Here is a 14,766-nt window from a genome sequence, read left to right as displayed (position 1 = left end):
TTTCTCTCTGCAAAGCTCCAAAGCCTTTATCTGCATTGGCCATTATGTGATTAGGTAGCATAGATAGGATAAGTAGCAAAATAAAAACAGATAAAAACACACAACGTGAGAGAGTTGAAAGGCACAAACTACAAAACAAAATAAACATAAATATAGTGACTAATAATATCCATTGCAATACTTAGCCTAATACCTTGACGAATATCCCAAGTGTTGTATTTTTAAATATTTAAATTGCAATTTTTTTTATATTCAGCGTGCCAACTCCAAAGCTAATGCGCTATTTTTACTACACTGTGGCTAGAGCGTTAGCGCTATGCTTTTGAACTTTGAATGCGTCGTCGTTTAGCAGGGTTCTGTTAGAGTGAACTAGAAGTATTCTTCTAGTTCACTCTAGTTCTGTGGTTTAGCGCGTTGAACGGCCAGGCGGGCAGGCGCGTCTGCGCGCGTAACGGAGAAACTGGGAGAAAGCACTTCAAGGTGCTTGTTACAGCAATAATCGGCCGTTGGCTCCTGTTAAATTCGTCGATATCATGCCGTCAGAAGAAGATGACTTTTGCTTGGCGCTGAAGCTTCAGCTGCAATTTGACAAAGAGCAGGGTATGGAAAAAGCGACTGACAAGCGAGGAGTAAATGGCACCGAGAAAAAACCAGCGGGGACAGCTGTGGTATGACTAGCTCCTCTTGTTAGATTTAGTATGTGAGAGATGACATGCGAGCTCATGCGTTCATCCCATAATTTTGTAATAGATTGTCGCATGAACTGACATGTGTTCACCGTCAAACTTCTCATAAACACTGCAGCGTCTGTCCTCGCTTGCGCGAGTCACGTGTCAGAACAGGACAGACGCTGCAGCGTCCGCGCCAAGTTTGTATGCATGCATATTTGAATACGTTTCTGTATGTAGCACCCTGTGTCCGCTGTTTTCCTCGCTTGCGAGAGTCCTGTGTCAGCTAAAAACAAAGGCTGCGGCATCCGAAGATGTTGCAACCTTCGTTCTCGCTTGTGAGAATCTCGCTAGCCAAGACAGAGGCAGTAGCGTCTGATGATTTCGCAGCGTTGAACTTTGCTTAAAGATTATCCTGGTTCGTTTTGTCGTTTGACCGTTGTCAGTCCTCTCTTGCGGCAGCCGCGTTTCAACACAGGACGGAAGCTGCAGCGTCCCTACCAAGTTCGTATGTTATGTAACGTCGGTTGTCAGTGCTCACTTCCGAGGTTCACGTGAGAGCACGAAACAGAGGCTGTAGCGTCTGAAAACGTTGCAGCGTTTGTCCCGTGTGTAAATGTTTGTTTCGTTTGTTGTCTGTCCTCTCTTGCGGGAATTATGCGTTTGCAAATTCAGAGGCTTTAGCTTCCGAAAATAGCGCAGCGTTTGGCCCCTGCGCAAACGTTATCCGAGTTTGTTGTGTTTGTCACATCTCTCTCTCGTATGTGTGCTGCAGCGTTTTTGTTCAGACTGAACCAACTAGTAAACCCACCACTCTAGTTTCAATGCTTTTGCAACTGCTGCAACCGGGGCGAACCTAACCTGTTTCAAGACACATGCTTTTGCGACTGCGTCGCAAAAGCATACCAGAGCGCGCATGTGCGTTCCCTCATTCGTTTTGGAGCAAGTTTAGCAGCAAGGCTTGCGTGCTAGGAGGGAACATTTTATCTAGGTGGTGCATTTGCATTCATTGTGTGGCCTGAAGGGATTCTGAAGGCAACCAGCAAGTTCGTTTCAAACGAAAGTTTGACCTTCGTGTTGATTCGGTGCCGGAAGATGCCCTAATTGAGGATAAATTGCTAATGAAACATGATGCCAACAGCGGCTGCAGTAGCTGTTTGCATCACTGTAAGCCGGAAGCAAGCGAGGCAGCGGTGGTGTATAGCGGTATAAAGGCAACCGAATAAAACGCTACCACGTACCAAGCAGCTTGGTCAGTTCTGGTCAAATCAGTCTTGCTTTCCCGTACTCTCACATTTTTTGCAGCTCGTGTCCACTAAGCGAAATGGTCCTTCATGGGACCCGTGATCAGTATTGATGCTTTGTGGAAGAAAAACATTAGCGGGGCCTCAAAATGCCCTGCGAATGTTAGCTTCGAACCAACCGCTTGTGCGTAGCTCGCACGCTTCCTTGAAAAGCATTACCACCACTCCAAGCACGGACGAGTAGTGCCATCCAGCGGTAGCCAGACGCCTTAACCACTTCCGGTGCAAGTTGCGCGGTATAAGTACTGGCGGCGGCACCGGTCGTCATGTTTTAGCTATTTTCTACCTGATTTTTAAAAAAATTAGATTAGATTAGATTAAATTGATTAGCTGATCAACAAAGCAGCTAATCTATTGATCTAGGGCAACTTGTATTTCAAGTTCAGTGTCCCTTTAACTAGCCTGTGAAACTGACGTGGGAAAATATGTGTTGCACGATGCAACACATGTTGTGTTGTCACTCAGACAATCGCACTGTTGCAAGGGCCACTGTAACAGAGTCACAATGTGTTGGTCAAACTGCATCTGCGACTGGTGTGTTCCGCAAGGAAATTAGTTTAAGCCTCTCGAGGACGTTTGTGTAACTGGCGTCGAGAACTGCTCACTTTATAAACTGAGTCAGGTTATTCCTGTTCCCTCTCGAGGAGTGTACGTAATTGGCACTGAGAACTGCTCACCTTTTAAAGAATCATCTTTATGCATTTCATGTAATTTAATGAAACACATTGCCATGCTAGGAATTTTGCATTTTTAAAAGTTGAATTACGTAATTGGGCTAATTAGAGCTGCGCATGCCACAAGGAACGTTGGGCATTGATGCAACAAAAGTAGCATTGTCATAGATTGTGTAAGCGCAGTAGCTGAGGCCATTGCGATTCTAGTTGTAGCTGCCGCATGACAAAAAACTGCATGTGGAGCAGCCTTTACAGTCCCCTTGGACTTGTACTGTGTTGATGGTTGGTTGGAAGGCTTTGCTGAAAAACTTGCAGAATTCACAACCAACTATGAACTTGTAGGTAGCAAAAAAATCAGTACCTCACACAGTGGGCAAATTTTATACTGCAGTCAATAGTCGAAGTGATGTATGAAAGCAAGGCTCTGAAGCTTTAAAAAAAAACGGTGTAGTGCTTTCAGAAGCGTGTTTGATCAGTATTCTTGACTGACGGAAAAATTATACATGGCTTACTGCGCAACCCGAGATACATATCTGCGATTGTTGTGTTAAAAACACATTAGTTAGGTAGGGTTAGGATTTGGGGTCTCATACCAGGGTGCCAGCAACAGGGCAGAAGTTACAGGGGGCAGGGTATTGGGTGGGGTACATAGCGTTTATCAGGGTGTTATGGGGATACGAATTGGTTTGTAGGCACCGGAAAGTGGTTTCTTCGTCGCGTGTTAATTGTGAATGAGGTGAAGTTTTTTACGTGTTGTCGAAGTGAATTGCCTGTAAATACTAGTTAACACTTTCCTGCCCACGCCCATTCAAACCAATAGTAGTTTATTGACGCTTTCAAGTCCGAGTTTCGACATTTTCGCATTCGAATTTGGTACTTTCCAAGTGCGCTCTGAGATCTGGAGTAGTAGACACTCTTACATCCTCTTTGCTATTGTTTTTTCTTGCGGCACTGATTTTTTTAAAGTGCTGCCAGAGTCATGTGATGGATGCTCTGAAGATACGGCGATGGTGTCGACATCACTTGTGACCACGCCGGGTCTGGACGAGACTACACTAAATTTTGTGATGTTAGCAGCACTGACTCTGAGGACAACTTTTATTCATCGGATTTCAGTATGGAAAGTGAAAGTGGGTAAAACCAGGTGGCAGCCTGATACCCCTGTTCACACAAGCCCCAGAAAGTGCAAAAGTATGGAAGCTGTAAATTGTGCTGCGAACAAAAAAAGAGTGAAGCAGAAAACCAACATTTTCTGCGATGCATGTGCCTCCAGCCTATGTTTCACAAGTTTGACGAATTGCTTTCCCCAGAGGCACGAAACCCACTAGGGCTAGCTGTTTTTTATTTTGAAAAAAAAAAAAATTTTACAGTTAAGCCTTTCATATTTGCACTAGTTTTGCACTGCTAGTGTGTGTACGAAATGGATATCTTCAATTTCTTGTGTTTTTTCTGCGTGGAGCAACACCAACGTTTTTGCTTATGTTTTGTGTTCGTCACAAAATTTTTTGTGCAGTGTTTTTCTTCTTTTTTTCCATGTACATATTCTTGTTTGAAACAGTTACCATTGCAAAGTTAATTTACCCTTCTACATTGATACCATACACTTGTATGTAACATATTTTTTGTGACCAGGAAAAACTTATTTGCTAGACTACCGAAAGTCGCTGCTTTTCCCATGGGCAGGAAAGTGTTAAACGTTACACATAAGGTTGTATGTGTTGAAAGTGCACATTTGTTGCGAAGCATGCCTTGATTAAGAGCTGCGGATTGATTTGTACCACCTAGGGTCCCTTGCCCCATGCTCAAATCTCGGTAAGTGCTGTCAAGGGAATGCTGCTGTCATGGCCAGGCACTGACCCCTGATTGATATGCAACAAGTTGATTGGCCTTGTTGTGGCACAGGTGCGTCACTCTTCGCGGAGGGACCTCTCGATAGTGGACCCTTACTGGGAGCTGCACGACCCCACCCCAGATGTGCGCCAGCTCTTTGTGGATTTCAACGAGACTTTCTTCTGGGGAAAGCTGGGTTGCGTTCAAGTCTCGTGGAGCAAACAAATGACCTCGTAAGTCTGATGACCCCCCACCCCACCCTGCTGGAATGTGTGTGAGCTTATGTGAGAGGGCAAGCTTATTTCCCTCGCACTAGTCCTTGCTCGTTCTTTTTGTGCACGAAAAAGCAGTCATTCTAACAAGATGTGTATAAAGTAGCTTGCTTGGCTGCATGTAACAAGTTTTATGCGGGTAGAAACTCTGTTATGTGCAGCACGATTGTGAGTCACCTTTGATGCATTCAGATGCAATGTCAGCCTGTTTAGTATGTTTGCTTGCATTTGGCAGAAATTTGGCATTGATACAAGCAGAATGCTTTTTGAATTAACAAGGGTACTGCATCGGCATTTTTCACTTTTCACGTGCATTACATTCTTGTTCTTGCCCAGATAAGGTTTTTCTGAAAATGTGTTTGAAGTCACCATTTAAAGACTAACAGAAAAAAATCATTCAACTGTGTAAAAACAGTGTTTTGTAATGGTATAGCTGAAAAAGGGTAATTAATGTGAAATGCGCTGCTCAAAATGGCATGCGTGAGCATGGCATAAGAGACCGGTAAGAATCTCCGTTTCTCTTATTAGACCTGGAAAAAAAAGCTGCCATTATGGCCATCTAGAAATAATGGTGCTTCTAGGAACAGAGTGGGTATGGTCATTCAGAGGTGCCTTTGAGACTGAAGTTGTAGTGTGTTGGTATGTTTGGTTGTTTGTGTTAGCAAACTGAAGCTATATTTGGAGAATGCGCTGCTCTGCCTTGGCAGGAAATGCGCGCCGCAGTCACCTACTAGACGGGCGTTCCTTATGACAAACAATATGATCCTGCTTGCTGGATTTTGCCGTATTGACAGCTCTGGATTTTTTTATTGGCGCACATGAGGAAAAGGGCATAAAACTTTCAAGGGCAAGCACGTTTTTGGCATGTCTGAGCAATGTGGCGATGCACAGTACTGCACTATCAAAGGCCGCTGCACCCGTCAAGCAAACGTAAGCCTGTTAAGCATGTTTTACGTTGTTGCAGTTCAGGTCTTTAACCATTTTTGTGTATAAAAGTTGTGAAGAGAAACTGCATTTGCCTTTAATTGATTTTATCTCATTGAACAACCCTCTAAGAACATAAATCCAAAACAGTTTCATAATTAATTGTGTGTGTAATTTAGGAGACGCTTTTGAAATACTCACTTTGAGGTGTATCGCAAGCGACCGTGCGATATCATTGGTTGGCAGCACAACTAGTAGGGACGTCATTTTAAGAACGTTCAAGAGTTAAATGCTCTTTGTGTGTATTATTTTGTAAAACTGTAAACACAGTATTTCAAAAATAATGCATCCTTTATTGGCCGCCTTAAATAGCTTTCTATCCAAATGACTGGCGGCACGACCGCTTCAGTTGTTTGGCAACTATTGTAGCAGAACTTGGGCCTACTGGCGGTTTGTACATTTTGTACTGAGTTTTCATGCTGAAGTCCACGTTTGCCAAAGTATCTTACGGGAGCTGCTCCGTGTTTGTAGCCCAGCACTCCGATTTGTTTTTATAAATTCTAATCTACCCAGAGCGGTAACTGCCAACAAACTGTTGAGTGCTGCTACAGTAAGCCATAGGGGAGCACATCCAATGGGCGAAACAAAGTTAACAGCATTGTTTATTGCAGGAAAGCAATCGAACTGTGTGGTGGCGGGACTCTGCGGTGCGCTATGTATCACTGCTTCTAACTTGAAAAGTTAGAAGCAGTGATACAAAAGCCTGAAAAGTAAAAGACAAGTTCGTTTTAATTTCCGACCACTTGAAGTTCCTTCGAAAAATGTGTTCATGTAGTAAATTCCCATTGTAAGCTTTCGGTTATTTATCTCGATCGTCAGGTTGGCAAGCTTGAACAATACCGGCTAGCAGAAAAACAGTAGACTAGTGTGAAACAGCATAAACAGTTTACAAATACCAAATTTACTTGAAACATGGTTACTTCTGCCTGTGCCACTTGTGCACGTTGTTGACTGGGATTTCGGACACGTTGATCAGTTGTATCAGAGAAAGACATCCCCCATTCAATTGGGGGTGACTTTCATCATGGCGCCGATGTTACAGCTGTATCTGACCCTTTGTGAGCTCACACTACGCTGACGTGTTGTGCAGGCATGGGTGAGCTATGATTGGTTTCTTAACATGCGAACCTATAACTGCATTTTTTTTGCCTATTTTCCGATATCGTGTAGTGAAACAGCTAAGCATAGTTTGTTTATCAAGGCACCACAGTTCAAATACTCACACCACACAACTTTTTTCAAAATCTCTTCACAGCATCTTGAAGTTTAACACTGTTTACTTGTAAATGTTAGTGCAACTGCTTTAAGCAAGTGCCCGTGGGACATTAAAAGCTCGGCAAAAGATGAGCGTTAATGCACACTGGTTCATTCTTGTATCGCCCGCCCTTCTGAACCAACACATGCTTCATAAAAAAAAAAAAAAAAAAGCTTATGTTTTGATGAAACTGGCTTAACAAATTGACAGTTGATCTCAACAAGACTGTCAGTGACAAAGGTGTTTACTACTCGCGGAAGTAACCTTGAAAGAGGTGGCTACTGTATTTTTTGTGCTACTGTACTCGCCGCAGCCACAGTGCACTAAAAATGAAATAAGCACTTCTTTATTTCTGCTCCTTCTATCGAACAACACCATAGACGCACCAAACATCACACGCACAATCCTTGAAAAAAATGTTGAAGAAATGAACTACCCGGTGCGAGATGTTAGTGCATCGCATGCTGCGAAGTGGTGCTAAGAGGAAAAGAAATGCAGCGCTGTGTCTACTGTGAAAATGGCGATTATTCTGCAATGCTCACAAATCACCGCATAATCTTCAAAATTACAATGTTATCAACTATGGCTGTTCGTCTACACGGGTGCCTCAGGGTGCACCGAAGCAGCTTGCGTGGCCGGCAGCCACCGCGGTTCGATGGTCAGTGCTAGGGCTGACGCTGTGGCAGTAAGAAAAACTAACGCCGTTACTGGCAGAGAGACGCATTTGGCAGGCCAAACTTTCTTTCATCGAGTGTCTGTGGCAACATCCACACACTTGCTTGCAATATTCTATATCTTTGATCACTCTGTTCTACATTGGTACTTGGTTAAAACCACTTTAACTGTGTGCAAGTCAGTGATGAAGAGGTCTTTCTTCCTTACCATGCAGCCAGGTAGGTCGATATGGTTGTACAATCCGGACCACCTGTGGCCAGTGTTAGTTAACAAGAAAGTGGTGGTTGTCCAGCTTTCTGCATTTGCTTGTTTAATGTGCAAAGTGGGCAAAAAACCTATCGGTCATGGTTGGCTTAAAGGCCAACTGCACTCAAATTTCATCCTGGCTAAATGCCTTCAAAATTTGTAGTAGGTACCATGAGAACTACTGTGACGCGACCGGTAGCTCTGTGCAATGCGTGGTTATTCAGTTTCAGGCACTCAAAATAACGCCCTTGCAGACGACAAAGCACCTGCCGGCGTGTCGCGCAAACAGCCATTTAGCGGAAGTGACATGCCAGCCGTCCAGGCCGATCGGCCCAGATCGGCCTGCCTCGCAGCGGACGAATCCAGGAAACTCGTATTTCGCGCCGCCGGTACGCCTGGCCTTCGTGGCTCCGAAGAGGCTTCGTCAACCGTGAGGTGCTCTCCGTTTCGAATGTCGTCGCGACATCATGCCTACGCGGTGTGGCGGGACAAGCGCTCGCTTTTCCTTGTGCCTCCCACACCCCCGCACGCGCGCGCTCACACTCTCCTCCTGGCTAGCCGAGTCAGCTGCGTCGGCCGGTCCGCACAGCTCGCGCCGTCAGGCCAGGTCGTCTGGCCGCTCGCGCCAACGGCTGATACGTCACTTCCGCTTGCCCGTAATGGCCGCGTTTTGCCCAGTTTCGTTTTCAAAATCTTCGATTTTTGCTGGTCGCTTGCGGCGTAATTACGCGCATTTTAGGCGTCATACTTCGTGCATCGCGGTCTTTTTAGTCATACTATGCAGGAACAGTGACTTCGCGTGGTCGAAATTTTGAGTGCAGTTGGCCTTTAAGATGTGTGCACTGGGATGCAGGTTTGATCTCGACCGTACTGGCCGTTTTTCTGATGTAGGTGAAAAGTGACAATGCCAGTGTGCTGAGACTTTAGTGCACGTTAAAGCAGAGAGAGAGAGAGAGAGATCAAACTTTATTTAAAGCGGCCCATGTCCGGGCTGCCGAAAATGTGGTTCTGGTGGGCCTGGAAGGCGTTCAGGTGGGAATTCCGCAGGTGTCAGGGCCCCGCACGTGGGCAATGTGCCGGGCGAGGCGAGGCCAAAGGATGGGGCGAAGATCAGGCGGAGGAGCGGCCCAGTTTTCCCATGAGTATGGAATGTGGGATGGTAAAAGGTGTGGATGAAGAAAGTGAGGTGATCTCCTGGCGCGAGGACAAGTCCAGTAGGTGTGTTTAACGTCAGGATAGGCACCACACACCTGACAGTGGGGCGTGCCATCTCGGGTCATGATATAGTGAAGAACGAGGTCACAAGGGAGGGAGAGAGTCTGAGCCTGGCGGATGTAAGTGCCTTCGCGGCGTGTGAGGTCATAAATGGGAGGAGGAAGATTACGGCACTGCACGAAGTGGTTTTGGCAAGCAATGTGACAGGTGTGGGCAGAGTGATGTAAAGCTCTGAAGTGACAAGCGACTAGGTGGTGCTGCTGGCAGAATCATTTTTCACTAACTTTTGTCGTGTCACCTGATTCTGGTGTTGAATCGCTCAGTTTTTTGGTCAGCCAGAACGTACAGACTCAACTTACATAATTTTTACAATCGTGGTGTATGTCTACAGGAAAGGTAAGGTAAATTCAGCGCAATGAACAAAACACAAAGGAAGACCAACAGGACGAGTGCGGTCCGTCACCGGACAGCGCTCCTCCTGTTTGTCTGTCTTTGTGTTTTGTTCATTGCACTGAATTTATACTATAGGAAAGGTAAATAATGTGGTGAGAAGTGGCTGGGTGATTCAGGAAAGGAATGCTTTGGGTCAGCCGCAAGCACAATACAAGGAGTGCGTTTTGAAGTTTAGACAGACTTAAGGCAACTTACAACTTTGCTTTTTAGAGGATTAGGCAGTGCATACTTCACCAGAGTTTTGTTCGACACAAAACAGTTCCCCGCACGGGGTACCTTGAGTATTCATGGCGAGTGGCAACACTGCAGATCCCCAGCTCCCAAACATGAGCTATGACCAACTGTGGTGATGTGTTGAAAGGTGGATGGGCGAAGCCTCAAGCAGTGGATGTCAGAGCCCTTATCAAGGTCCGGCCAACGGGCTTCCTGTCTGTCTACAAGGCAGGGAGCTCCAGGACCTTATCGGCCATCAGAGTAAAGCCGTCGGATGCCGCACCACCTGTTCCCTGCTTTTTTCGATGCCATATGGTAAAGTGTAAAGTGCCCCCTCTAAATGATCGGTCCCTGAGAAGGAGCTGCACGGTAGTGCCTCTTCCACCACTCCTGACAATCACTTTACCGAAGCCTGACAACTTCCTATCGAACCCATGCCACCCATTCAAGTGCCAGTGGTTTGGCCATAGCACTGTGGCGATGTTCAGAGCTGTTGCCACTCTAGAATGCTGCCTACACAAGCTTGTTCCAGAATGCATTGTAAGCGTACTTCAATATGTTTCAGTTGTGCCGGGATCTGCTCCTATAAAGGTGGCCTCTGCTCCATTCGCCTGAGCCAGCCTTTGCTTCTGCTGCGTCCAAGAAAGGACCTAGTAGAAACTTTGCTGGTGAGTGTTCCAAGCTGTTGTTTTTGCTTTGTGCCGATTCATGCTTGTGGTCAATATGAAGTAATGGTGTGGGAAAAATGGTTCTTTATGCTCGCTAAAGAAACTGGGCTTTGTCTGATATCAGAAAGATATTAGAGACGAAAAGAAAAATCTGGTCGAAATTCGTTAGTGTCAGACAACCAATTTTTGTCAAGTATATGTTCTCTAGCTCATTTTAAAGCCAGCATTTTATATAGTGGTGTAACCACAAGTAATTTATAAACAAATTGGTGGAAATAATTTTAATTTGGCACTAAACTTTCCGAAATCTGAAAGGTGGCCGTAGTGTACAAATGTGACACTACATTACGTGTCCTGGTCACATGACCTGCAAACCGTACAGCTACTGAAGCGTTTATTCACTTATTGAAAACCTTTTAACTCAAGCGTTTGTATACGTTTAAATTGTATATGTATTTTTAAACATTCTTTAGAAAATTTTAAAGACACGCCAAGGTAAATGTACCTGGTAGCGAAGCTTCCATAGAAGCCCATACGTTCAGAAAATGGCGGCTCTTAAGCTGCTCATGGGGCTTAGCGCCATCTGTGTGAGGAGGGAACACTTCCGGCGGAACAAAAAATAAACATGATGGGACGCAAGATCCGGTCAGAAAGTGACGTCATTTTTATGACATTAGCGGGAAAACTTGACTTCAAAATAGCCTTAGCAGACCTCTGATCGCTGAGGGCTCATGTCATCGCCATCTGACGCAAGTTGGCGAGCCCTTTGCGTGTGTGCTTCAAGTCAACGCCAGCTTAACTAGTACAGACTCGTGACTAGAGAAATGTACTTAAGCATACTGTCGTATGATTCACCTCGGTGTTTATAAAAACATCTTGCATTTTCTCTGAACCTTTACTCTGTATTCAGGCCTTCCACTGCTGTATAAAAGCAAGCAGTTGTTTATTTTGATTGCAGTGGGTGGCGAACCGGGAACCGGGCATGTACTCCCCCCCCCCCTGACCGGAATTTTTTCTCTCCCATGGGATACAGAGCACAAAATGACACTTGACCACTCTCCCCGGCCCCCCCTTTCATATCAAAAACGTGCCCACTCCTCACTCCGATACAGATTTCTACCAACGCCACTGCTGGGTTTAATTGCGTCGCACATACGCAGGTTGCGTGTGTGCCTTAACTATACATCAAGGCTATATAATCCTTTCTCGGTTTGTGTACTTCTGTTCTAAGAGAAGGAATAACGCATAGTCATGCTATAATCAAGACATTGGAATTTTATTCCAGGATAAACATAAAACAATTTTACCACACTGTACAAAATCAGCACATATACAATAAGCACAAAATGTTTGTGGGCATTACTACATGATTTTCCTTATGCGCCGAAAACTTTAATTTACCCGTAACACATAGCATTATGCGCAATGAAAGTCTCAACAGCAGAACTACTTCGAAACAAGAGAAAAGAACTAGGCACTGCATCTTGACGCAGAAAACCGGGCCTCAGGAATGCTGATTCACTAAAGTGCAGCGAGAACACCGCAGCTGTGCCGGCGTCTTATCAAGTAGACATGGGTTTCTACAGAACTTCACTCAGCATTCACGCCTGCAATTTCCTGGTTGCATTGTTTAGGCAAGTGTCGCAACAGATAAGTAAAAAGAGGAAGAATGGATCAATGCAAAAGAAAGCGATGGCAGTATGTAAAAGCTCGTAGCAGGAAAGATCTGGCAGCAGCGCAGCACGGAGCAGCACAACACAGTACTGCGATGGAAATAATGCTTGCGCATACAAGTTCGGGAAGCAACGAGCCCTACAAGCGTTGTAATGCAATAGAGAAGGCACTGAGATAGACAATTAAAGTGAATCGTTTAAATTCGAGTGGTAATACGCTGAGAAGTCCTAGAGTAATTGACACCACTTGCTTCGAGCCAGCCTGAGGTGAAATCAAGAGATAACTGTGACATAACAAAGCTTTAGACCCTTTTTATTTTATTTTATTTTATTTTTTCGAAGCACCACCATGTCCTCTTACAAAACCCCCGTGCACGTAATAACAGTTCTATAGTTTCGCGTTACCTGCGGAAATGAGAGGAAAACGGTGCAGTGAAACGCCAGGTGTACGGGAGTTGCTGTTGCAACTTTGTACAGCACATCGTTTCCGTAGGTACCGAGGAAAGCGCTCCGCTCCAACCGTTGGCAGCATCGTCCCGTAGTTCACCGTGCCAAACGTGTTCACCGACGATACAACGCACCTCGCAACTCCACGCACAGCAAAAATTAAGTGCACACCAAATTAACAAGGAAAAACAAATGCAACTGCGCATCACCAAAACATGCGAGGGGCGTTTCCTAGCAGGCGAACTTTAGGAGCGCCTTTCCGATGACTACAAGGACTGCATCACAAAGCAATGACATGTGCCATTCTTCAGAGGGCGCTACAAAAAAGGTTTTTGAGAATGAACAACATTTTCATAAATTATTTGTACACTGTGCCTAAATAAATGTGATTCAGAAATAAATATCGTTCGTAAAATATAACTGTTGTTTTATTGTTGAATAAAACTTGGTTTTTTGTTACTAGTGTTTGTTCCCTCCTCACCTAGTCGCATTTCAATCGCCACTCCCACAAGCCCCCATGCTGATGTCGCTGGCAATAGGTTCTGAACCGCTTTTCACCCGAAGCTTCGCTACCATTTATATTTACCTTGGACACGCCGCCCGCCGCTGGGTTGCTCTCAGTCTGGCTAACTGAACCTCCATGCTGATCAACAGCAGCGTTCATTGAACAGACCCAGTGAAGGAGCCTCCTGCTTGTGTTGTACGTTGTTTGACGATTCTGCCTGAGTCAAGGGCATTTCTTGTGCCGAAATATGTTTTCACTTTCCAAAAATGCCAGTGGCAGCTTAAAAAATAAAAAAGACACGCCCAAGGAGAATTGAACTGCTGACGTTCACAACATGAAGTCAGCATTCTACCTCTCGTCCATCCCAACAGACGGCGCCTTCGTGAAAAAATGGAAGCGGCACATCCAGGGTTATCCTTTGGCAGAGAAAAATCTGGGCTCATAGTCTTTAGCGACGACACGGAGCACAAAACAGTATCAGTGCAACAAGTCGAAATACCACGGGTAATAGAGTATAGATATTTGGGAGTATGGCTTAACGACGGCGAAGATTACACGCATGTGCATGCGGCTCACCTTAACTCTTTCGCTACCGCCGGAAAATTGACTAATTTTAGGGGTCCAAGAAAACATTTTTTTTCCTGCTAAAAAATTGGTTAGGCACTAATTGCAGGAACACAACATGCAGATTATTTAACGGCCTTTCCAATAACACCAGTTTTTTGAAGGTTTTTATATATCATAGTTGTAAAAAAAATATCAAAATCAAAATTTTTGTCAGGTTCTCGAAAAAAATGATAAAAAAGGAGTTGTGTATATCAAACCACCGGTAGTAGAAAAAAATTAGAATATACATTTTGTAGGAAAACATTTCAAAAACACGCCCTAGAAAAATGTCGACTTGCGCGGAACAGTTTGTCAGATATAAAAAAAAAATGTTAGCATGCACGGTGCTCGTGTCATGCGGTGAAGCCCAACCTCCAATTCAAAATGTGCAATTTGGGTAGTTTCCTGGAATAAATCTGGCGGTTTGTCATTATCAGAGGCACAAATTTGCCCCCACATAACGTAAGAACATCTTGTCAATGGCTGACTCTGCATTTACAGCGAGCACAATATTTGGGACAAGCACACTATGCGGAAAAAAACATGCATGAAGTTGGAAACGGAACGCCGTGGCTGATGCTTGTTGTCGTTCACGGTCAGTTATCTCTCAAAACATAAAGCTGAGCTTTATTATCATCTTCTTACTCGCAATTGTAGCCTTGCTCGCAAAAATGAGGTATGATGAGCTAGAACCGTGCCCTGCGATCTTTGGCCGAGTAGCAGTTGCGCGATGAAAAAGGTCAGCACAACGAGCCTCCTCTATTGCAGCGCCACCTAACAGTTTTCAAATGAAACAGTACAAAAACGTATCGGAGACTCCGTCCGAATAGACAGTTCAACTAAGCAGCAAAATTAGACACCCGGATATAATCTCGCATGGAAACGAAACTGGAAGGCGAACAGCTGGCAGTGTAAAGCCAGTTTGAAGCGCTGTCCTCGGCGGAACAGATATCTGGCGACTGGGTGTTATCTTTTGACTTGCATCTGAAGTTCTTATCACAGAAATCGGGTTAGGGTGGGGGGAAATCAGGTGCGGCGTCTTTGTTTGAGGATCAGTCGCGGACGCTCCAGGTGCCAT

The 14,766-nt window shown here is 44.9% G+C and overlaps 1 protein-coding gene across 3 annotated transcripts in view; it reads left to right on the top strand.

Moving 5' to 3' along the window:
* The first annotated feature begins 375 nt into the window (after positions 1 to 375).
* The window catches only part of Mh (DNA-dependent metalloprotease SPRTN), a 47,045-nt gene continuing 32,654 nt past the window's right edge, over positions 376 to 14,766 (top strand). The window contains exons 1-3 of one of the 3 annotated variants that reach the window (XM_077685842.1): positions 376 to 600; positions 4,549 to 4,709; positions 10,355 to 10,457. In XM_077685842.1, the coding sequence (XP_077541968.1) occupies positions 4,702 to 4,709; positions 10,355 to 10,457 (111 nt within the window). In that variant the 5' untranslated portion in view covers positions 376 to 600; positions 4,549 to 4,701. Of the gene's footprint in view, positions 669 to 3,338; positions 4,459 to 4,548; positions 4,710 to 10,354; positions 10,458 to 14,766 lie in introns of those variants that run through there. The other 2 variants (XM_077685841.1, XM_077685843.1) reach the window with 2 other exon arrangements.

This window comes from Haemaphysalis longicornis, unplaced genomic scaffold (assembly GCF_048455015.1).
Source record: "Haemaphysalis longicornis isolate Haplotype H1 unplaced genomic scaffold, Haemaphysalis longicornis Haplotype H1 scaffold_1, whole genome shotgun sequence".
In the NCBI taxonomy this organism is placed as follows: Eukaryota; Metazoa; Arthropoda; class Arachnida; order Ixodida; family Ixodidae; genus Haemaphysalis; species Haemaphysalis longicornis.
The sequence above is the reverse complement of the archived record's forward strand: the minus strand, read 5'-3'. Positions and strand labels throughout refer to the sequence as shown.